Source organism: Anabrus simplex, chromosome 3 (genome assembly GCF_040414725.1).
Source record: "Anabrus simplex isolate iqAnaSimp1 chromosome 3, ASM4041472v1, whole genome shotgun sequence".
NCBI lineage: Eukaryota > Metazoa > Arthropoda > Insecta > Orthoptera > Tettigoniidae > Anabrus > Anabrus simplex.
In genome coordinates this window covers 485,037,434-485,062,625 of record NC_090267.1, presented here as the reverse complement: position 1 = coordinate 485,062,625, position 25,192 = coordinate 485,037,434, and the positions used below count along the sequence as shown (strand labels likewise).

At 42.7% G+C, this 25,192-nt stretch overlaps 1 protein-coding gene across 1 annotated transcript in view; it reads right to left on the bottom strand.

Annotated features, from left to right (window-relative positions):
- The window catches only part of LOC136866546 (nose resistant to fluoxetine protein 6), a 155,734-nt gene that overhangs the window by 27,198 nt on the left and 103,344 nt on the right, over positions 1–25,192 (bottom strand). The window contains exons 5-7 of the mRNA XM_067143614.2: positions 23,907–24,091; positions 17,086–17,249; positions 4,906–5,077 (exon numbers count right to left, since the gene is read on the bottom strand). Coding sequence (XP_066999715.2) covers positions 4,906–5,077; positions 17,086–17,249; positions 23,907–24,091 — 521 coding nt within the window. The remainder of the gene's footprint in view (positions 1–4,905; positions 5,078–17,085; positions 17,250–23,906; positions 24,092–25,192) is intronic.

Genomic DNA, 25,192 nt, shown 5'->3' with positions numbered 1-25,192 from the left:
GAGCTTTCTTCGGCGTTGGTTGGCAAGTGGTTGAAGTAGCGGGGAGGGATGTAAAGAAAACTGGGTGGATCAGGGTATGTTGGCTGAGGAAGCGTCGAAGTTGCAATAGGTGAAGGGTGGGAGGACGTAACAGTTGTGATAGGAATGGGAAGAAAGGTAAAAGCGGAGGTCGTGGTTGCGGTGGTGGTGGTTGTGGTGGTCATGATGGGGAGGCTAACCTCCAGTGCGGAGTCGGCCTATATGCTTTATTGGGTCGGCGGGGAGCTAACAGTAGAGATGAATGAAGAGCCACCCAGCCGATCAAAAATGAAGAAGTGTTGCGTCGGAGGTCGGAGACGTCCAGTTGCAAGAGAGATCTCACCAAAATCAGAGATGCGATGATCTTTTAAAAACGCAGATAAAAGTGGGGAGAACAGTTGCTGAAGCATGAAATAGAAGGGGAAAGATGGCAAAATATAGTAATCTCACAAGAAAGGTGCAAAAACTGAAATAAATTGTGTTTATTTTGCTTAATTTCATGTCCCCAAATACATATATTGACCTGTCTGCACAAAAATATTTATACTTTTTGAGAATTATTTCACTACCGATATTTGTTAATATTCACTATTCACGGATGTACCGCTGTGTGGTAATAGAATGCCATGAAATGGCGTATGGCTGTTAGTGCCGGGACTGTCCGAGGACAAGTTCGACTCGCCAGGTGCAGGTCTTTAGAATTGACTACCGTAGGCGACCTGCGCGTCGGGATGAGGATGAAATGACGATGAAGACGACACATACACCCGGTTCCTCAGCTAGCGGAATTAACAAATTATGGTTAAAATTCCCGACCCGCCGGGGATCGAACCCGGGACTCCTGTGACCAAAGACCAGCACGCTAACCATTTAGTCATGGAACCGGTAAATAGAATGAAATATTATATCAACAAACACTTGAAAATACATCACAAATAGAAATTCAATTAGATTTATTATTTTGTAGTTTTGTAACTGTCCATCTTTGTGGTGCAGTGCTTAGTGTGATCAGCTGCCAACCCTGCAGGCCCGGGTTCGATTTCCGGCTCTGCCACGAAATTTTTGAAGAGTGCTACGAGGGCTCGAATGGGGTCCACTCAGCCTCGGGAGGTCAAATGAGTAGAGGTGGATTCGATTCCCATCTCAGCCATCCTGGAAGTGGTTTTTCCATGGTTTCCCAATTCTGTTCAAGGCAAATGCCGGGATGGTACCTCACTTAAGGGCACGGCCGCTTCCTTCTCTCTTCCTTGTCTATCCCCTCCAATCTTTCCATCCCCCGGAAGGCCCCTGTTCAACATAGCAGGTGAGGCCGCCTGGGAGAGGTACTGGTCATTCTCCCTAGTTGTATCCTTCGACCCAATGTCTCACGCTCCAGGACACTACCCTTGAGACGGTAGAGGTGGGATCCCTCGCTGAGTCCGAGGGAGAAACCAACCCTGGAGGGTAAACAGATTAAGAAGGAGAAGAAGAAGATGAAAAGTTTTTAACTTGTTGAACTTATTGCGAATTAATGACATCGATTCGTTAATTTTGTACTTCTTTTCTATTGCGAAATCATCAATCTTGTGCAGTAGGATAAACAATATTACGTGTTACATTCTTTGGAGCTCCTCCGTAGCGTAACGGTTAGTGTTATTAGCTGCCGTCCTCGGAGGCCCGGGTTCGATACTCCATACTGCCAGAAATTTAAGAATAGCAGGTGGGCTGGTAAGATCCTCCGTGGCTCAGGCGGCAGTGTGCCGGCATCTCGCCGCTGGGTTCCGTGGTTCAAATCCCGGTCACTTCATGTGAGATTTGTGCTGGACAAAGCGGGGGCGGGACAGGATTTTCTCTGGGTGCTCCGGTGTTCCCTGTCATCCTTCATTCCAGCAACACTTTCCAATATAATTTCATTTCATATGCAATTCGTTAATCATTGCCCCAGAGGGTTGCGGCAGGCTTCGGCAGCCGGCACAATTCCTATCCTCCATTCCATTCCTGACCCGGTTGAATGACTGGAAACAGGTTGTGGGTTTTCAGGAGGGCTGGTATGTGGTTGAAATGGTACATACAGCTCTTCCCCATTGGGGTGTGCCTGAAAAGAGCTGTGCAAACTCGGGACTAGGACACGAGTTTCCTTTACTATTAGGAGCGTTAATGTATAAATTATTCTGAGTTCCAAACTTGGGACAAGCTACATAAATCCGCCCATGAGGAAATTTTTAAATTAATCCCTGGTACTTTCAGTAATTGTCCTTGGGCATTGTTTACAGTCATCGTGAAATCCTCGTTAGTAATAATGTTATTTGCTTTACGTCCCACTAACTGCTTTAACGGTTTTCGGAGTTAACGGGTCGGAACACTATTATTGTTATTGCTATTATTTATTTATTAATACGTTTACCATCCAGGGTTGGTTTTTCCTTCGGACTTAACGAGGGATCCCACCTTTACCGCCTCAAGGGCAGTGTCCTGGAGCGTGAGACTTTGGGTCGGGGGGATACAACTGGGGAGGAAGACCAGAACATCGCCCAGGCGGCCAAACCTGCTATGCTGAACAGAGGCCTTGTGGTGGGGGATGGAAATATTGGAAGGGATAAACAAGGAAAAGGGAAGGAAGGGGCCGTGGCCTTAAGTTAGGTACCATCCCGGCATTTGCCTAGAGGAGAAATGGGAAACCACGGAAAACCACTTCGAGAATGGCTGAGTTAGGAATGGAACACTCCTCTGCTCAGTTGACCTCCCGAGGCTGAGTGGAACTCGTTCGAGCCCTCATACCAATTTTCAACTTTCGTTGCAGAGCCGGAAATCGAACGCGGGCCTCCGGTAGTGGCAGCTAATCACACTAACCACTACACCACAGAGGCGGACCCATTATTATTATTATTATTATTATTATTATTATTATTATTATTATTATTATTATTATTATTATTATTATTTTCCTGCAATCCAGGCCTAGTGTCTCGATCACTAGCCTAAACTAATCGGAATAAAGGATGTTTAATCTTATCGAATTCGAATGTCATTATGATTATTAATTGATTCAATTTGACGTTTCCATTAATGTTTCCTGTATTCATTTCGTGGAAGAGAATTGCTTATAATGAGAGCCTATTTAAGAGAAGAAGAGTGATTGAATTTCAATAGGGGAAGTCATAATTTTCCTAGTCATTAACTGAATACTTCTCTCAATGACTATTAAAATCTGTTTGTATTTAATTACAGAGAGTCACTTATGGAGTTAATGACCTGATTTATTGCTGGAAATATAAATTCCTTATTGTAATCGGTAACCTTGATATTGACAGTGACTCTACATCATCTACTTTCTGAATGTCACTCATGGCTCATAGACCAGTAGCAATCCTATCAGTGCACGACTCATTGGCTGAACGGTCAGCGTACTGGCTTTCGGTTCCCGGCCGAGTCGGGGATTTTAACCTTGATTGGTTAATTCCAATGGCTCGGGGGCTGGGTGTTTGTGCTCCCCCCAACATCCCTGCCACTCACACACCACACATAACACTATCCTCCACCACAATAACACGCAGTTACCTACACATGGCAGATGCCGCCCACCCTCATGGGAGGGTCCGCCTTACCAGGGCTGCATTCGGCTAGAAATAGCCACACGAAATTATAATTATTATAGTCCACGATTACGGATAGGAGAAATATTCTACACTTTCCAGTTCCGCTCCTCCATTCGACTAATTGTTTGCGCACATTCTAGAAGTACAGGATGTACAATAAGGTACCATCACAATTTCGGCCCACATTCCTCATACGTAGAAGAAGAAACTATGAACAACGGGTACATGGAAAGAAAAAAATTAAGACGCTCTTAGCGTTTCGATAGAACGAGTGTCTAGCTGAGAATATTTAACTTGAGATTATGTTTAATGTCTCAATTACCGAGCTCGCTTAAGTGCGGCCAGTATCCAGTATTCGGGAGATAGTAGGTTTGAACCACACTGTCGGCAGCCCTGAAAATAGTTTTCCGTGGTTTCCCATTTTCACATCAGGCAAATGCTGGGGCTGTACCTTAATTGAGGCCACGGCCGCTTCCTTCCCACTCCTAGCCCTTTCCTGTCCCATCGTCGCCATAAGACCTATCTGTGTCGGTGCGACGTAAAGCAACTAGCAGTCTGCCAAACCCATTGAAATGCATGCACCAACCGACTCTGTGAGCGACATTTTCGCACCATTCATAAGAGGGACTGGCTGCATAAGGAATTGTATTACTAGCATCGCTCATACCTCGGTCACTTTCATTTTGTCAAAGTTAAGGATGAGACTGAGACAGGTCAATGAAAGTAACACATTTATTCTAGCCCGTACCAAAGGGCATAGTGCACTGTAAACACTACATCTTGCCAGCAAAAGGCATAATTCATGATTCCGATTATGTAGCTGGTAAAGTGTAAGACAGAAACAGCTGTCACTAATTTTGCCAAGATAATTAAATTATCTATCTATCTATCTATCTATCTATCTATCTATCTATCTTCCTAAAAAAAAATTAAGTCGCTTTTTCACTTGCTAACAGATAATAATAATAATAATTTCGTGTGGCTATTTCTAGCCGGGTGCAGCCCTTGTAAGGCAGACCCTCCAGTGAGGGTGGGCGGCATCTGCCATGTGTAGGTAACTGCGTGTTATTGTGGTGGAGGATAGTGTTATGTGTGGTGTGTGAGTTGCAGGAATGTTGGGGACAGCACAAACACCCAGCCCCCGAGCCATTGAAATTAACCGATGAAGGTTAAAATCCCCGACCCGGCCGGGAATCGAACCCGGGACCCTCTGAACCGAAGGCCAATACGCTGACCATTCAGCCAACGAGTCGGACACTTGCTAACAGATAGAAGATCAACACTGCAGTCGTTGACACTGTAGAGTACGTACCAGTTCACTGGTGACCGGCTGGTAGTTGTTGATGTACAGAAGATTTCGCCACCAGTGCTGGCGGCAGTTAGAGCGGTGCATGCCCATTATCGTGTTCCACAGAGGACCGTTGCCAAAATGGTAACACACTGTGGCGTACATTCCGATTACGATGGCGTAGATGGGGGTGAGTCTGGAACCAGAGACAACAGCTAAAATTACAAAACACTGGAGCTTGATAATTTAGTTGAACAAATGAAAGCCGTCAGCCCTATGAGCAAACTGTATTGTATCTAATATACAGGGTGTAGGAAAAAATTGTGTCACATTAACTAAAAAAGGAAAGTTGGGGAGGGATGTACAGTGGCGGGATGTGTTGAGCAGTCTCGGATATCTTCGGCTACCTTCAGAATAGAGAACGAAGTTCGAGTTCTTGCAACACACATCGATAAGTTAATTTTAAAGTCAGCGGCAACTTTGTAACCCATAATGTAAATGATTGTGTTTAGTCGAGAGTTGATCATGTGGTTGGTCACAGGAGGACGAATGTATCTGCCGAATAGTCGAGGAGGAGAGAGAGAAAATTTGATTCCATCGAGATTTTTTTACATGACAAATTTTACTGAAAACTAATTTTAAAGCGTTTTTTCTTCTTGAGCACTTCTTCGAAGTTGTGTTTCACGCTTCCTTATAGGGCAGTGTTCAAATTTGAGTTTCAAACAAAGGGGATTGCAAACATTATTCGTGACCTACCTTAGCCTAAACCCCAAGTGGTTACAACACCTTCACCACTCTCAGAGGTTCTTGCGTGATGTTGGAACACACGGGCGGGCATACAAACAGACAGGACACAATTTTTATTTTTACTTTAATTATTTTTGCCATTAAATTTTACAAGGTCTGAAACGTGTAAAAAATCAACGTACTGCAAAAAGTCGAATGGAATATACATTGTGAAGAGGCAAGGTGCAAGGTAACAAAATTCCTGGAGTTCCTATATAGGGATTTAAGAGGGTTCAGTCCACAAGCAATAAGGTTTGCATGCAGAGTAAAGCGCCGCGCAGAAATGCTAAATAACCATCACTCCCTCTCCGATCCAATAAGATTAGCTTTCTTTGTGACAACAGCCAAACAAACTGACCTCATATTTCTCCGGAAATCCCTCCCTGCCTCTATAGAAATTGATCTCTTCCAATGTCTATCGCTTGTTTAGCGCTCAGCTTAGAGAGGCGATGGAGTTAAACTTCGTCCGCCTTTCGCCCGTACCTCTGCGTCTCAGAAGGGTTTTTACAGGCGTTCCGCAAAGCTATGGAACTCGCTGCCAGGGGATGTCAAGAAGTTGACTCTACCAAAATTTCAAATGTATGTAAAGTGAAATTTAATTTAAGGGGAGTACAAAATGTAGTATTGGTAAAAAAATGTTGATTTTTAGTTTTTATGGATAATTATTATTTCGAATTTCCTCCTTAATTTGATGTATGTTTCCTTCATTCTGGATGACTACAAGTATTTATAAATACTTAAACAATGAAGTTACAGGCCATTTCTCCAGACAAGTATTTTTCTCAGATAAGACAAGATATCTCGGGAACTACTTGCTCAAGAAGGCGGTAATTTATGTTGATTATTAGTAAACATCCTGCTGCATTGTTTGCTATGATATTACTTCATATCTTGTGTGTATGTGGTAATAAATATGGTATCATCCACGTTTTGTAAGTGGTGATTTCTAAAAAACTGCTGTTTATGCGAATGTTTCCAATTTCCTCAGAAACTACTTAAGCTAGAGCTCTGGAATGTTTATCTCTCATTAATAAAATTATTGTTTCTATATAGGTCTACAGTGGTAGAGATACGACACATAGTTCGATGATAAATACTTTTATAAAAGTAAAAACTTGATTTTTAAGAATCCATACCTTGATTTCTAATAAATGAACAACCATGGAAGTAGATCAGTAAATGTATTAAATACGAATCGGTATCTTATCGAAACTTCGTTTTATTATCTTGGACAGTTCCAGAGAAACCGGAAATGTAAGTGTGTTTAATTTAACATTATCAGATAGGCCTTTGATGCTCCCCTTAATGGAACTGCCTCATGTGTCTGTGAGTGTGTAGGTGAATGAGTGAATGATTGCTAGAGTGAAGGGAAGTATGGGGGCACAGGAACGGTCGAATGAATGAATGATTAGCTGACTATCCATAGACAGAATGAACGAGCAGTAGAAAACGATATATACGGTTACGTCACAGACCGTGAAGGTAAATGGACTGTGAACGTTCACTCGTAAAAATGTATATGTACACCTTGCACAGTGCTAGTTTAAGAACAGTATTTTATAAACTAGGTGAATGATATGCCATCTTAAGATAAGTCTAGGGAACATTTTATACGGGGGCTTACCCTCTGTCTGTATACCTGCTGGACAGAATTGTGGTAAATGAATAATACTAACCGACAGAGGTACACAGCGTGCAGGGTGGTCTGAAATAACGAGAGCCGGGTAAATGAGCATTAGAGGGTTGGTCACACTGATAGATAAAATAATTTGATATATCACGGCATTGTCATTTTATCACCTGCGGAAGTTGGCCAATCAGATCACTTCGCGGGCGAATTCAAATGGGCCTTGCGCGGTGGTGTTGGTAAATCTGTACGTTGGTTAAGGCCGGCATGAGAGCACAGCCTTGAAGACAGAACTTCGAGATGACTGGATCATGCTACTGTGACACCGCATGGAACTCGCAGTGTGTTCTTGTTTGATGCTGATTTCTCGGCATCAAGGAAGAAATTTCGAAAAGGATAGGAAACTGCTCAAAATTTTATTACTGTACTGTATATCAGGCATAACTAGAAATTGAAAATACCCTACCAAAGCAAAAATCATGATATATAAATCATGTTATTTTCCAATATTGACGTATGTATCAGAATGTTGGACTTGGACAAAAGAAGATCTGAGTAGATTACAAGCAACAGAGTTGTGCTTCCTGCGAGGGATCTTGAAACAAAAGCAAACCCGCTACAAATCAACCTCCTAAAAGAAATTCTTTCTTTCTTAGTCCCTTTACCTTCCAGGGTTGCTTTTTCTCTCGAAATCAGCGAGCTATCGCACCTCTACCGCCTCAGCGACAGTATCCTTCAGCGTGAGACATTGGATCAGGGGATACAACTGGGGAGGAGGACAAGTACCTCGTCCAGGCCGCCTCAAGGGCCTCCTGGCGGATTGGAAGGAATAGACAAGGAAGAGGGAAAGAAGCGGCCGTGCACTCAAGTAAGGTACCATCCTGGCATTTTCCTGGAGGAGAAGTCGGAAATCACTTCCAAAATGGCTGACAAAGGAATCGAACCCCCCTATTCACGCTAATCACTACACCACAGAGGCGGCTCCTAAAATAAATTATGGAGAGAAATAAGCTGATGTGGTTTGACCTCTTCAAAAGAATGCGACAAGAAAGATTACCAAGAAGAACACTGGAATGGATAGAATCTGGAAGAAGACCAATGGGAAAACCACGTAGCCTACAAGATGGAGGGATCAGGTGAAGGATGACGTAAATCGGAGAGGACTACAATGGCAGACAGTGATGAATGATAAACTGTGGAGAAAAGAGAAGATTAGAAAAGGCTCCATGAACGACCCGCATATGCAGAAACGTATCTGGAAGAAGTTCATCAGCACAAAAGAAAGCTCTTCTTCCTTAGAACTTCCTCACAGTGCAAAGTACATACATTAGTTAATACACTTTACATACGAAGGCTGATCAACAAAGACTGAGAGTGGTTTTCTTTCACTCCATTTCAATGTTTACATGATCCTTCTCAAAGTAGTCCCCTCCTATTTCAATGCGCTTTTTGTGGCGTCTCTGCCAGTCGTTGAACGCATGCTGCAGACCATTCTTTGTCAGGTCCTTGAGAATCGCCTCACTTTTCTTGAGCACTGCTTCAGAGTTCTCAAATCGAATGCCCCTAACATTTGGCTTTAGAGATGGGAATAAAAAAGTCACAGGGTGCAAGATCAGGACTATAAGGTGGATGCGGTACACAGGTAATGTTGAATCGAGCCAGAAACTGCATGACTTGATTTGCGACGTGAGGCCGTACATTGTCATGATGAAGTCGCCACCCAGTCCGAGAAAGCTCTGGTCGTTTCTTTGCAATATGCTTCCTCAGTGTAATCAATGCTGACGTGTAGTAACAGTAGTGTGAGGGGGAACTGCATGCTGGTAAATCATTCCATTACAGTCAAAAAAATGTGATCACCCACAATTTAACTGCAGATGGAATAACTTTTGCCTTTCTTGGCAATTTCCACACTGTGCTGGCTTGTTTCCCTTCAGGATCAAAATGATGCTTCAGCTTTCCGTAAGTTTCAGTGGCTGTAGGGTTTAAGCGGAAACAGAATTTGATTGCGCTGTAGCGCTCCTCTCGCGTCACCTCCATTGTTTACTATGTGAAATGCATGTAGTGTCTACAAAAGAGAGCATTAATACCAACTTACCGATACGAGAGTGCTACCGTCTACGGACATTATACATAAAAACCCGCTCTTTTCAAATATTTATGTTACAGATAGGAAACTATGACGGAAGCTACAGGGAAACATCAGTCTCCGTCTTTGTTGATCAGCCCTTGTATTTTATACAACTAACACCACCAATAATACTGCACAGTACTGTCATTTATTTCTTGCAGTAATCCAGAATTCTAAGCTGCACACAACTACCCTAGTGGCACAGTTCTGAATTAAACTGCGGGCGTGGTAAATAATATCGATCAATGTCGCGCCATTTTTCGCTAACGAAAAGTACTGAATGTCCTTTGCGGCTGATAGGGCATGTCGGTAGGACTTCACGGTACATAAAGCATCTTCTTCATCGTCTTCGCTCTCCTGATCTTCGCCAACAAGTTCTGTTTTCCTTTCTTGGTGAAGTACTCTTCGATGTTCAATTACTGTACACTAGTTCATGGCTGAAACCTAGTAAACGACGAACGTATCACATACTGCTGCTCACTTAAGTACTTGTCCTCCTTCCACAGCAGTAATACCCGCTCTGGTTCATCGCTTTCTATTCCTATTCACCGATCCTCAACGTATACGAAATCTTTTGTTGTGACGGGTTCTGATTATACAGAAGAGTATGGGACAGTATGCTTACCTGAATACTGGTCAGAGTAGTAAACTGATGTGCAGTAACCAACAATATGCTAGCCTCTACATCAGCCAAGGCTATTCGTAGGTACACAGATCGACCTCGCTAAAGCGGACATCCTCGATTTTCGCAGCAGCATCTCCAATTCCTTTGATCGGCCGGGTGGCTCTACATCTCTAATACACGCACCTGCCGACCTGAATCAAGCATATAGGCCGACTCCTCGTTGGATGTCAGCCACCTTACGATCAAACACCATGACGACCATCACCATCACCACTACCTTTGCGACCCCTGTTCACATCTTCTCCTCCCTTTCCATCACAACTGTTACGTTGTCCCATCCATCGCCGATTCTATCAACCTCCCCTCCCCCACTACTCCCTATTGAACCACCTCGACTATTACGTATTCCTCCCCGCTACTTCACCCGCCCTTCTACGCCGTCTACATCTGCCTTGCCAACCACCACGTCACCACCGCAGTCTGTCGTACTAGCAGCAGCCGCTCATCAACTTCCATCCCCGTTAGCAACATCAGCCACAAACGAAGTCTTCAGTCACGTCGTCCGCGGCGTAAGCCCACTCATCCCGCCAATCGACATTCAAGAACAACTCCGCCTTCAAGCCATACCCGTCAAGGCGGCGTTCCGTATCTATAACTCCACCGGCCCGACATACTTAACCAGACTTCAGCTTCCCAGCGCAGCATCCGTCGCCCACCTGATCTCCAACGGTGCACTTCTCTACGTCCGTCATCATACCGTCGAACCCTCTCGCTCACCTCCCCGCCTTAGCCATCGCACCTCCACATCTCGTCGCTATAACCGGCCTGATCATCCCCTCTTTCAGCGTTCTTTCCATGTCCGTCCATTTCCTTCCTCTGCTAATCTCTCCATTCCACCCCCGCCTACCCTTGCACATCTCCAACGCCTCATAACTGTCCTTTACCATACCACTTCAACACTTCACTACCTTGCCTTTCCACGCAACTTCCTTTTCGACACTCGGGTGTAGACCTCCATCTAAAGTCATTTCCCCAAGTCAAGAGGCCCCACCATAACATCCTTCATAATCTTCACATCGCTTACCCATCTCCTACACCTACAAGCATCACATTGTTCTCTTCATTGCTCATGGCCCGAGAGATTGCGTTACGATCTAGGGGGCCCGTCCCGCCCTTACCATTCCACGCAACTTCCTTTTCAACACTCCGGTGTAAACCTCCATCCAAAGTCATTTCCCCAAGCCAAGAGGCCCCACCATAACATCCTTCTTCTGCATCACATCACCATAATTACGCTGTTCGAGAGTTCGTTCGTTGTAGCACATCATTTATAATGGCTCCTTCGTCAGCGTGTGACACAAACTTCGCTCTCTGAAAGCACTGATGTACTGTATTTGGCAACACTCCTTTCACTGCTTCTGCGATTCAAATTACAAAATCGAACACAGAGACAGACATTTCCTGGCCAAATGCTTTCTCGGCCGTCTTAGGTCCATTCGGAATACACATGTACTGAAAAAGTGTTAGGGAGCAAATTTATATAATTTTTCCGTTATAGTTCCGTTTCCGCGTCAGACAGCTTCCGCTAAATAGGAGAAGCTCGGGTAATTTGGACCTGCGTGTAATTTGGACGTATAATATTTTTGGTATTTGCGAACTTGGTCAGCCCCTCCCTGAGGCAAGGTCAGCGAGACAGCTGAGTGTAGCTTTCTTCCTGGAAGTTGTTTTGCTAATGAAGTTAAGGTTGAAGGAAAACAATTTTAATACTCACATTCCTTGTAAGATTATACGATGACAAATAAGTGTATTGTGAAATAGTTATTTCAGCCAAGAGGGTGTTTAGCTGTTACAAGTACTGATGAAATATCTAGGTAAGTTTTAATATAGTTTCGTTCATAAATTTTAAATACTTAGAATATTATTTAGTTTTTGATAAAATCTTTGCATGTCGTATAATTTGGACTGCCCGAGAGAGTGTAATTTGGGTCGTTTTAAACAATTATAATAATTACGTTTCTGTTACGGAGAGCAAACATATCTACGAAATGTCACTGTGATATTTGTCCCAAATGAAAGATAATAATTGCTTTTACACAAATAAAATCTAAAATCTGCTGTAAATTAAGAAATAGTACGAAATATTTTACTTGCAGAGAATAATATCGATACATACTTTACTATCTTACAACTATTTTTTCTGCTATGTCGCAGCACTTCCGTATGTGTTTTGTTTGTCTAACACTTTCGTGTGTGATGTCCGTTTTCTTCATGTTTCTCATTCGTTTTGTGCTCTAACTCGTTCATTAAGTGATATATTTATTGGTCCAGGGATCATGCGATTTTCCTTTCATATGAACAAAGATAATGAGAACTCACAGACATAGAACTCCCAAAAGACGGCACGAGCAGCGGAATACAACATAAGGTAGTCCTGTCTACAGCCCGTAAGTACGTACACACATTTCTCTAGTACTGTAACGACGGTATTTCTTAATTTACCGCAGATTTTTTTCTTCATTTGTATAAAAGCAATTATTATGTTCCATTTGGGACAAATATTACAGTGAAATTTCGTAGATATGTTTGCACTACATAACCTAACTTGCCTGTCTCTTACCCGGAGGCCCCGGGTTTGATTCCGGGCCAGGTCAGGGATTTTTACCTGGATCTGAGGGTTGGTTCGAGATCCACTCAACCTACGTGATTGCAATTGAGGAGCTATCTGACGGCATTGTATGTGATAAGTGTTACGATGACGACTGGATTCAGTGCAATAGTAGCTGCCTCTGTGGATCAGCGGTAGAGTGTCGGCCTCCGGATCCCAAGATAGCGGGTTCAAACCCGGCAGTGGTAGTCGGATTTTTGAAGGGCGGAAAAAGTCCATTCGACACTCCATGTCGTACGATGTCGGCATGTAAAAGATCTCTGGTGACACATTTGGTGTTTACCCGACAAAATTAATTAAATCTCAGCCATAGACGCCCAAGAGAGTTTCGGTTTACTCTGCCTGCCATCTAGTGGGAGCCTAGAGTAAAACGGAACGTCGAAATTGACGAGCAGACAGCCAGATGGCGTCAAATTGAAATGTCTGCACACGGTAGCTGAGGCCATACGATTATTATTATTATTATTATTATTATTATTATTATTATTATTATTATTAGTGCAATAGTTGCAAAAGGTGTATTCATGAAAACTTTGCCAAAATCCAGGATGAATTGTTTTATCATTCTCCTACATGCCAAAAGTGATGACCACAATTCGCAGTGTCGTATTTTATTGGTTAGTATTTCATAATAAATGCGTTGAAATAATTTTTAAGTGTTTATAATGCCTTTGCTGGCGGGACGTAGTGTTTACAGTGCACTATGTCTTCTAGTATAGGTTAGAGCTATTTTGTTACTTTCATTGATTTGTCTCGGGCTTTGACAATATGAAAGTGACTGAGGTATGAGCGATGCTAGTAATCCCATTCCTTATGCAGCCAGTCCCTGCTATGAATGGTGTGAAAATATCACTCATAGGGTCGGTTGGTGCATGCATTTCAGTGGGCTTGGTAGAATTATACATAACAGTAACTTCTGGCTCGGTGAGGAAAGCAACAGGAAAATCACTCCTCATTTCCCTTGTACGCCTCTTCATACATAGAAGTATTTGTATTTACCACTCCGAGTTACATGCTATCGGTCAAAATTGTACGATAACGAATTTTAGAATAAATATTACTTTTAAACAAATCTTAAAGATTATATTAACTTTTATTTTCACAAAATCATTTGCTACATTGTACTAATAATCGTGTATACAATTTCAGAAATTATCATTACTGACAAGAAAGTTATGGACATTTAAAGTTTACTGGTCCAAATTACACTGACTTCCCCTACAGGTAAACTTACGTGAATATTAAACCATAATTCACGGAACCAGCTAAATTTTCCGATATGGACAGTTTTCCGGTTCATAACGGTTCCGCTAAAGGCAGAGGTTTTACTGTATGAGAAGATAAAGCCATGCCTATTAATATCGAACGCAGTATAAATTAAACTCGAATATGTTTCAAAGGACGTTTATTCTTGCTGTTCTAGTGTCTTGTTTTTTCTTATACTGTACTCCAATCAACATTTTTTTGAATGTGCAAGGGGAGCTTCGTAGTCACAATGGAATATTACTGCTCCTGTGCTGTATCGAGTGTTCCCTCTCTCGCACGCTTGGTACGTAAGATTCCGACATTGACAAGCGAGCCTGGCCGCACTGGACTATAGATCATTCCATGTTAAGAAAACAGTATTGATCCTACAAGGAGTGATTACACCTCCTCTTAGACACCTGTAATCTTTCGTAATTAAGGAATATTGTAATGTATTTCATACTGTATTGTGTAAGAAAGAAAAAGAATGAGACAATTTTTGCTCATCTATGTATTAAAAGAGTGTACTAATAACGGCTTTAGCAAATCTATCCGTCCGTTCTAATGGATTTGCTTCATTGTTGTTTTATTGTCTCCGGGATTGCCTGCCGATGAATCGTGAGACTTATATAGGTGTCTAAGTTCAGCCAACTTTGAGTAATCATAAAATCAAATCATTAAATAATCACTCCAATAATAATTGCAAACGAAGGCTTACCCTAACCCGCAATACATTCTGCACTTAGAAGGTTGCTAAGCGACTAACACTTTCATTAATACCCTAATATGTGTGGTTTTCATCCTTATGCCTATTGCTCACGGTAAAATGTTTCGTAAAATTTGTTGTACAATTAATTTTATAAAAAATTTGGTGAAAACAAGTTGTGTTGCTCACGGTAAAATTATTTCATAAACTCCGTGGAAGCATCGGGATGGCCATCTATGAACACACTTCTGAACTAAGTTGTGTACATGCTGCCATCTATCGCTAAACTTTTAAACCATGAATCAGCTGTCCAACTTAGAGTATGTTTGAGAGTATGACTCCAACAAACAAAGTAAAAATTGCTGCTTTAGCTGCAATTATATGTTGTTCAGTGTAAAAAGGAAGAACAGAAATTCCAGGAAATGCTGGACTCGGGATTGAATCAAGAGAAGACAAGAAGGTAGAGGATTGCTGTCCTTGGTCGAAAAGTAGTTGAGGTTAGAAGACCAGTATTCATGTAGGAATTCGGTGATTGTTTTTTCTGCCTCTCTTCTTGCATTTCTGTTGTGGTAAAGCGGCGTTTTAACTTCGTACAAACAAGGATATTTCTGGTATTCGTCCAGTAAAACACTAACAGCTTCCTTAGTCCACCCGGATCCTGCCATTTTAGAAAGAAGTGTTTGTTTACAATTGAGCTTCACAAACTTCTCACGACGTAGCGCCAGCATCATCGTGATGTCAGCTTCGCTGATTGGTTCGTTTCGTAAAATTAATTTTACGGAATATGTCCTATTTTATGAAAAGTTTTATCAAAGGTTTTATAAAACTTGAATTTGACCGCGAGCAGCAGAAATTTTATAAAATTAAATTATTGTACAATAAATTTGACAGAAAATTTTACCGTGAGCAACAGGGATTAGTAATGTCATTGTATGCAGTCATGTTTGATTACTACCTGCCAAGGTAGAGATTATAAATTTCCTCTGATCATGGAAGAATATTATTCTGTGCTATATACTCTTTGATACTCCGACCTCCCCCAGCTTCTAAATATACTTAAGAGATGGCAGAAGTTTCCTAATTAATTACATGCTGCTAATAGAAAACATCGGTGTACCCGCAGACGGGAGGGTATCAAGTCGAGTAGCCTTCTGTATGACCATTACCATTAATAAAGCGCAGGGACAACCTCTTGAAAAAGTGGGTATCTACTTACACGAACCGGTATTCAGCCAAGGCCTATTGTATATTTAACCAGGCGTCATCACGTAGTTGCTCTAAGGAGCCGGTGTTACTTTCTCCGCTCGGGACGAGTGTCTGTCACGTGACAAGAGAGCAGCAGTCAGGGGGGTTGCATACCGTGGCCGTACTGTACTTGCGTCACTGGCCGGCGGTACATACTACATCATGCACTTCCACTACTTCTTCCCCTACTTGCTCGCTAAGCCGCTCTCGTTCCTCGAGAGTGGGGAGCAAACTGGCTCCGAAGGCATTTTGCTCTCGATTGACGATGCCTGTATTTAACTATCTCGGACAAGATCGTTAGAAAATGTTAAGATCCAGATCAGGCTGAAAGGTCGAAGCACAGTGAATATTGTTCGGAAGGAAGCGTTATAAACTGCATTACGAATGAATCAGTTATTATGTACCGCTATTAAAAATTCATACAACTACTGGCAAGGACAAGTAAAACAATATGACTACGACAGGCGTATCAAGACGAGTTATCTGACCTATTTATAACGAATCTAGGATCCTCTAGTGAGTTATTGAAATACCTACTTTACATTCACAGGGAGAAAGCACAATGGCGGAAACAGCCATCGTTTTGTTGCCTTCCTTCATTTTCCTTCCGAGTTGCTCTGGTACGTGTAACGCGTAATCCGTTACGCTGTGAATCGCAAGCAGAAGAAAAGTCATCTATTTGCGGGTGTGATGTAATATTATCGTGCTGTACAGCGGTTGTAACTGAAGATTTTGATGATGTGGTGTGCAGCGATACATCACGGCATGACTTGTACTGGTACAGAAATTCGCTCTTGGTTTTCTTATTTACCTGTTGTTTTTTAAGCGCATTTTATTTTTGCCACTCTTTTCCCGTCTTGCTGTGGAAACCAAAATAAGCCTCCTCTAAACCCAGTCCCGTTGAGCTCCTTACTTTCTTCCTCCTTTTATTTTGAACTTAAGTATTGAGTTTCACAAATTTATGTGCGACCTTTTTCCAGTGATGCTGTTGAACAGAACCGTTCGATATGGCAACCCTGTTGTCATAAGAACAATACTGCTTTCTTAACATAGAATGAGCTACAACCTCAACGCGTGCCCAGCTGAGTAGCTTTGATTTAGATGGCAGAAGATAACGATATGGGGGAGGAGAAAGGGAATGGTTGAGCTTACAAAAGGTTTGGGAAACACAACTCACCTTATATATCGGTACACATAGAAGCTGATGACGTTGAATGGACGATCCGCATCTCGATCACGGAAGAATACGTAGGTTAACAGTAAACCGCTTACTACGAAGAACGTGTTCACAGCCAGACTTCCACCGTTCGATAGAGGCATCTGTGTCCAGTCATACTTCAGCTGAAACAGGGGAATAATAATTATTATTATACCGGGGGTACAGTGTCTCTCTTTGAGTATGCCACGAACTGCTCTCTACTATGTCCATCTTTGCTACAAACTCTGAACTTGGAGATAATGTAATAGTTTTTCCTTCAGTGTTTAGATCGATACATAAAAGACCTCTGAGGGGAAAACCCTAATTAATCCTGAAAGAAAGATTGTATCTCTATGTTTGTAAACTTGATAACATGCTGGTGTTATTATTTTTAGTTCCGAAGTTGCACATACTTCCTCTACCACCTCATCTAATTCTATCAGCTTATCTTACGCTAGAATGTAATATTTCCGACCAATCTGTGTCTCTCTTGCTTCATGGAAGCGATCCAATCTGATCCATGGATTGTAAACATCCAAATATTTCGGGATCTCTCTCTATATATACGCTGAGGCATTTTCACCCTCAGTGCCTTGTATTGCTGTTGTGATTGTGTGCACGTCGTGACGGAGGAGAGAAAGGGTTCCTCTTGAGGATTGCTGGAAGTGGGTGTTTCGGCCTGAAGGAAGTCCCAACTAACAAGGTATGACGGAATAAACTTATCTAAGTATACTTTACTGCGTGTGAAGTCCAGGGAAGGTTTTTGCAGTTTTAATTTAAATGTAACCGTTAGGGCTTTCCTTTCTCATCGTAATATAGGGAGGTCTCCGGACTTAAATAATTATTGCCTTATGGGAAATTGGTTGAATTTGAAGGAGCACGAGTGGTTACCCTTTTAATTCTGCCATTCAAATTGAATTGGATGACTTTTTTAACACTAAAGTTGAACTCGCGCTTTTCGCCTTTAAATTTTCTCCTGCGCAGTCATCCCGTAGTATGGGATTAGCCTCTGCTTCATGGGGCCATTAGCCCACTTAGGGTTCGTTCTTTTCTTTCTGGAGTGTTTGATCTCCGCTTCCTTTCTAATTAGATATCGGCCAGCAGTAAAGATTTCCTTTCCAAAACTCATTTTGCTGTGGCCAAATAGTATAGGCCTTTGGCCTCTGTGTATAAGTTTCTTGTAGGGTAACTTTAGTAAGTAAGCAAGCTAGATCTGTGTGCTTCAACCTAATGTAATTTGAAAGTCTGTATCAAAAGCTCATCGTGGGGCTGATCCTGTAAAATGATTGTGAAATTGATTGTGACCCGTGTTCGGAAAAGTAATGGAGCCGCGATCTCTTTCTCAATTGCTAAGGCTAGCCTGTATTTGATAGCAAATCGGGCCTATTAAGAGTAATCACAATCACTGTTTGTTCATGTAAATGGGAGCTCAATCCCTTGATAACTGTGACTGTTAGGAGCTAATAGGCTCACAGTGTACCTGTGTCAGAACTTCTTAGCTCTTATTTCGTTTTCTGGAGCTGACGGGCTCCAGTATTGCTTCAAAGTTGTAAAGTTTATCGAGCAACCTGGCTCGTTTAAATATTGTTAACTTGTGACTAAGTCAAAGTCTATTAGAGAAGAAATAAATAAAATTTATTGAATTTTGTTCGTTTAACTTGTACTTTATATACTGCTTGTCTACCCATTCAACCCAGGCGCTTCCTATTCCTTTGCGAGCTACAGAAAGACGGTAATAATAATAATAATAATAATAATAATAATAATAATAATGCTGGGATGAATGGCTCAGACGGTTGAGATATTGGCCTTCTGACCTAAACCTCAGTCCGATTGTATTTGAAGGTGCTCAAATACATCAGCCTCGTGTCGGTAGATTTACTGGCACGTAAAAGAACTCCTGCGGGACAAACTTGTGGCACCGCGGCGTCTCCGAAAACCGTCAAAAGTAGTTAGGACGTAAACTCCAATATAATAATAATAATAATAATAATAATAATAATAATAATAATAATTGCCTCTGTGTTGTAGTGGTTAGTGTGATCAGCTGTCACCCGCAGAGGCCCTGGTTCGATTCCCGGCTCTGCCATGAAATTTGAAAAGTGGTATGTGGACTGGAACGAGGTCCACTCAGCCTCGGGAGTTCAACTGAGTAGAGGGGGTTCGATTCCCACCTCAGCCATCCTCGAAGAGGTTTTCTGTGGTTCCCCACTTCTCCTCCAGGCAAATGCTGGAATAGTACACAACTTTACGATACGGCTGCTTCCTTTCCTTGTCCACCCCTTCCAACCTCTCATTCCTTACAAGACCCCTGTTCAGCATAGCAGGTTAGGCTTGACTAAAAGTCTCATGCTCCAGGCCACTGGAGGGTAAACGGTTAATGAAATTAAATTAATAACAATAATAATTGTATGGCATCAGCTACTGAATGCTCAAATTTCGAATTAACGCCATCTAGGCTGCATGCGTTTCAATTTACATTTTCCTCCAGCAGGTTGCGGAGTAAAACTGGATTTCTCTTGGGGGATCTAAAGCGTATTTTCTAATTAATTGCGTCGATAAACACCAAACGTGTCACAAGAGGCATTCCGATATCGTACACCATAGAGTGTCGAATGGACTTATTTTTTCTATCTTCCTGGTTTGAATTCGTGATCATGGGATCCGAATACCAACACACTTCCACTGACCCACAGAGGATATACAGTATACAATGTTTATTATATGCCCTTTTACATTTGTTTGCATACCACTGGTCAGGAGATATCAAGAGTTAGTCGGACCGCCAAGTAAAATGAAATGGCGGATGGCTTTTAGTGCTGGGAGTGTTCGAGGACAAGTTCGGCTCGCCAGATGCAGGTCTTTAGATTTGAAGCCCTTAGGCGATCTGCGCGTCGTGATGAGGATGATATTACGGTTAAAATTCCCGACCCTGCCGGGAATCGAACCCAGGAACCCTGTGACCAAAGGCCAGCTCGCTAACAATTTAGCCATGGAGCCGAACGGACCGCCAAGTAAACTCGGGGGATCTTGTGGGATCTTGATGGGGTGTCTTGGCATGCACTCTTCGATCGTTAGCAATGGGGTTGGTATATTCTTCAGCTGAGTATTGTTCTTCTGTTCGGCTGAGTATGTTAAGAAGTTTGACACAGTCCTGAAGCAGACAATGCCCACTGTCAGCGGTACAGTAAAATCTTATTCTTCTTCTGCTGCTGTTGCTGCTGCTGCTTCCTGCAGTGCCTTCTCCATTACTAAAGGTTCGCCACAATCACAGCGAAGTCTGTACGATTTTTGGCTGTGCTCACCAGTCTACTTCAGCGGCGGCTCCTGAAGTTTCGTATAGGAAGGTCACGTTATTTTTATATACAAAGCAGGGTAATATATATACAAGCGCGCGCGCGCGCCAACACACACACATACATACACGGTCTTTCACTCAAAGTGGGGCTGGCACAGCGCAGCGGGTAGATGGGCGAGCTGAACGTCTGACGAGCACATGGCAACTCGCTGAGCTTGGGGCCGGGAGAGCGCCTGCAAGAATCGCGTGTAAATAACAAGCTCACATAGTAACGCATAATCAGAGTAAAATAATTTCTCACCTTGTCACAGAAGATGTTGAAAATGTTCTCCACTTGCATCTACACATTTCTGGCTTCATCTAAGGAAATTTTCATTCATACGCATTAGTTCATGTAGAGTGTGAGGGTTTGTTGCATAAACCTTATTTTTCAATTTTACACATAAATAAAAATCGCAAACCGTAAGGTCTGAGGATCTTTCAGGCCACAATGGTTTACTAATTACCCTGTTGTCAAAAATTTCCTCAGTTAAACTTAATGACTATTTAGCCGTATGCGTGGTTGCCGAGTCTTGCTGGAAATATCCAGACTGGTATTCACAGCCCGTTAATTGTTAAAAAGTGGTACGAGAATGTCATTCCTGAATCTCTGCCCATTGATTGTGGTTTCAAAAACTATAGGCCCTATTATCATGTCTGCAGTTACGCCGCCAACACTCCCATTCTCCCATTCTAGATGAACTCAAACAAGATATTATCACGAGAGAAAGTGAGGCTATCTCGGTAGATGAACTAATGCGTATAATGAAAACTTCCTTAGATGAATCCAGAAACGTGTAGATGCAGGTGTAGGACATTTTCAACATTGTCTGTGACAAGGTGAGAAATTATTTTACTTTTATTATGCGTTATTTTATGTGCTTGTTATTTACGTGCGATTCATACGGGCGCTCTCCCGGACCCAAGTTCAGTGAGTTGCCATGTGCTCGTCTGACCTTAAGCTCGCCCATCTACTAATTGGAAAGAAGAAGGAACATTTCCGTAAGTTACTAGTAGTAGAGAATCTTAGTCACGCAGAGAGTTTGCGAAACGCGCCTACAATAACATGTTGACAACAAGCGGATGTTTGCTTGTTTGTGTATTGACAAGCGGAGTCTAATAGTTGGTTTAGGACCCGGTGGCTCGCCGACAAGGAGCACAAAGCCAGTACAGTTGTACTCTAGTAGAGACAAGGAAACAAGAGCGCAAGGGTAGGACAGAGACAGTAGTGCTCAGAGGCCAGCACCTACTGAGACAATTAGTTCAGAATAGTAATTGAGGGTGCCACCTACAAGGCGAGCAGCTAGGTAACGCCCATGGACCCAACCCCTAAGGTAGTGGGAAGGGACCGATCTTTGCTTCTAGGAGAGTAGATATAACCCTAAGCCAAGGTGGCACGGGGCTCCCTCTTGACCAGTAATTCGTACAAGTAGGACCAGGCTCTTTCGAGCAGTCAGTCGTGTCAGTGAAGTTGTACATAAGTGCCGCAGGGCAAAATTCGGACTTAGCGTGTAGCCGTAGGGTAGGCTCGTGAAGCAAGCTCTCGTCAGACCGACTTATTCAGAATCTGTAAATGAACTTGTAAATAGTGTACATAGTCGTCCTGGGTAATAAAGGACAGTGAAGTTAATCCATATTTTATTTCGGGAGTTGCGGGGCAGAGTTCGCACCTACATTTTACTTCCCTACTTTACCGCTCGGCAGGACAGGACAGATAATACGCCATTGGCATGCTTATAATATCATTTTCAACTACGGGACATCTGGGAATACAAGTCGATTTACTGTGTGTAGCTTCTCTTTTTGCAGACACCTACCTACTACAGTTCTCGGATACAGTTTGCTTGTGACCGAGGCTTACATTACATTCGTCCTATTCTCCAAGAAACATAGCCAGCGGCAACGTTTGAAGACCATGTACTTTAAACATCTGCTCTTCGGTCAGATGCAGGATGTGATCGGTTTTTGCGCTCTATCCCGAAGCCAGATTTCATAGTTTAGAAGTACTAGCCACCTTCCTCATGAGCTTATTATAATAATAATAATAATGAGCTTAAAACCCGTATCCTGTATTGAGAAGTGAAAGATAAAACAGTGACGTTTATTGGGAGGACACGTGACACTGTGACCTTATGGGCCGGCAGCCACTGGTCTATCAGAATCTAGTCCTGTCCAATCACGTAAGTTCTTCAGCCAACAGTGTTTCCTTTGACCGCTACGTCCATCAGTTCTACCCTGCATGATCAGTTTTAGTAGGTTTTACTTATCATTCCTCATAACATTCCCAAGGTAGGCTGACTTTCTTTTCTTGATTGTACCCATCAGCATTCGTTCTCTCCTGAGTACGACAGCACTGGAGACGTGCTTAGTCCACGAGATCGGTAACACCCTATGGAACACCGACATCTCGAAGGCATTTATTATTTTAATGGTGTTACTTTTAAGAGTCCGTGTTTCAGCGCCGTACAGAAGCACTGATGCATAGCATCTGACGAAGTTGTGACGTGTCTCCAAGCTGAAGCTTCTCTCACACAACAGTTATCATTTTCAGAAAGCTAGTACGAGCTATTTCTATTCGTACACGGATATCTAAATCCGAGTCTAAGTCCTCAGTAATCCAGCAGCCAAGATACTTAAAATTCCGCACTTGTTCAACTGGTTTCCTATAAATAATGACCATAACAATGTGCGTGTTACGTGTTCTGGAAATGGCTACCACCATGGTCTTGTCGGCGTTAATTTTGAGAACAAGTTTATCCTCATCTACTACGATTCTGTCGACCACACGCTGAACATTTTTAGTTGCCAGTGTTCACTTACATACCACCTCCAAGAATACGAAGACAAAATATTCTGTGTAATGAGTTTAGGAAAATATTAACGAACCTATTTCTCCGCATCCATGAAGATTTGGCTGATATGTTTGGACGTCTGAAATCAAGATCTCATTTCGTTCAAACTGCCATGCAGCTCATCAATAGGTCCTGTAACGGATTTCTTGAGTGGCAACTGGAGTGGGACGACACAGCTCCAATTGAGTGGCAGGCAGCATCCACCAGCTGGCTATAATCTCCAAAGAAAACCTGAGTTGTCCTCAATAGAGTTCGCACCAATCATGGACGTTGTGGCTCATCACTACATAAGTGGAGTATGAGATCCTCTCATGACTGCGACTGTGGTGAGGAAAAACAGACCATTCGGCATATCGCCACAGAGTGCCCAAGGGATCACACTTGGGGCCATTGGAAGATTTTATGTGGGCAACAAATGAGACTATTCAGTGGTTGGACAATTTAGATTTAAATTTGTGAGCTCTCCATGAGTTTGGTTGATTGTTCTGTCTTTTTTCAGGTACGTCTTTATTATCTTATTTTTGTATGTGACTTCTAACACTGTGTACTAGCCGTAAGATAAATAAATAACTACTGTATGTCCACTGCGTGCAATAGAATTGTATACTCACGCCTTCTAGGACGGCGTCACTGTTGACATTGGGCGTCTCCACCATGACGCTGTACTTGTGAAAGAGCACAATCCACATCATACTGAGGAACTTGATACCATGGACACTGGCCATCTGACCTCGTGACGAAATATTAAACAGTGACCGACAGTTCTTGTACACGGAGAAGGCCACGAACGCATTGGCTACAACAGACAAATTCATTTTACAGTATAGTCAACACTTAACAGGTTTACACACTTTTTAATTGGACAGTCACTGATCTCTTCTCCTCTATTCTACCTAAGTGGTACAAGAATAGTGAATGAGCAAAAGTTCGCATGACCTTTATTTCAATTTTATTTTTTACAATTTGCTTTACGTCGCGCTGCGATCGGGTAGGAAAGGGCTAGGAGTGGGGAGGAAGCAACCTTGGCCTTAATTAAGGTACAGCACCAGCATTTGCCTGTTGTGAAGACAAGGTTCGAAAGTGGACGAGGCTTCTTGAAGATAATTTTCTATTCTGGGAGTTTGCCATGAGACAGAGGAGATTGCTTTGCCATCAGTGTGCACGTAGACTTCCGCGTGCGTTGAACGGGGTATGTCCGACATATATGAGTTAAATAAAATTGGGGAGATAAGTCCACCGTTTGCCTGCTGCCATTTCTTGATGGATACAGTACTTTTGTATCCATCTCTTGGCACAGGCTAGAGTAAAGTGTAGCTTCCACCGAAGTCCCAGTCTCATCCATGGCTGTGACAATATGGAAGCTGCTGGGGTTTGGGTGGTCCTGAGTAATGACATTCAGAGCACGACTAGTGCATCTAAGTGTTATGAAAGGTGTTGCTCATAGGGTCAGCCGTGCTGCAATAGCACTTTCTGACCCAGTGAGGAAAGCAATTGCAAACTACCTCACTCCTCGTCTTGTCTAGTACGCCTCATTTTGGTGCTGCCATTGGTTTTTGCTGTTTCATTCTAACCGCATAACCTTTGGAGGTGCTATTTGAGGATCCAACCAGCCTCTGGGCTGATGACCTAACAGACAGACAAGTCCACCCTGTGGGACTCCCGCCGCTACGGTACCAAGGTCGGACATGGATTTGTAAACTTCTACCTGAAACTGCCTGTCTGAATTACCTTGTAGGAGCTTGTAGATGATACCTTGGTGCCGTACCCTGTCAAACGCACCCGAAATGTGAAGAAACCACTGCTCCACAGAGGACCCCGTGTAAGGCAAACACGTTCGAGCACACGAATTACCAGTAGCCACCTCAGCAAGATTAGGGAAGCCACTAGCCATCCAGGG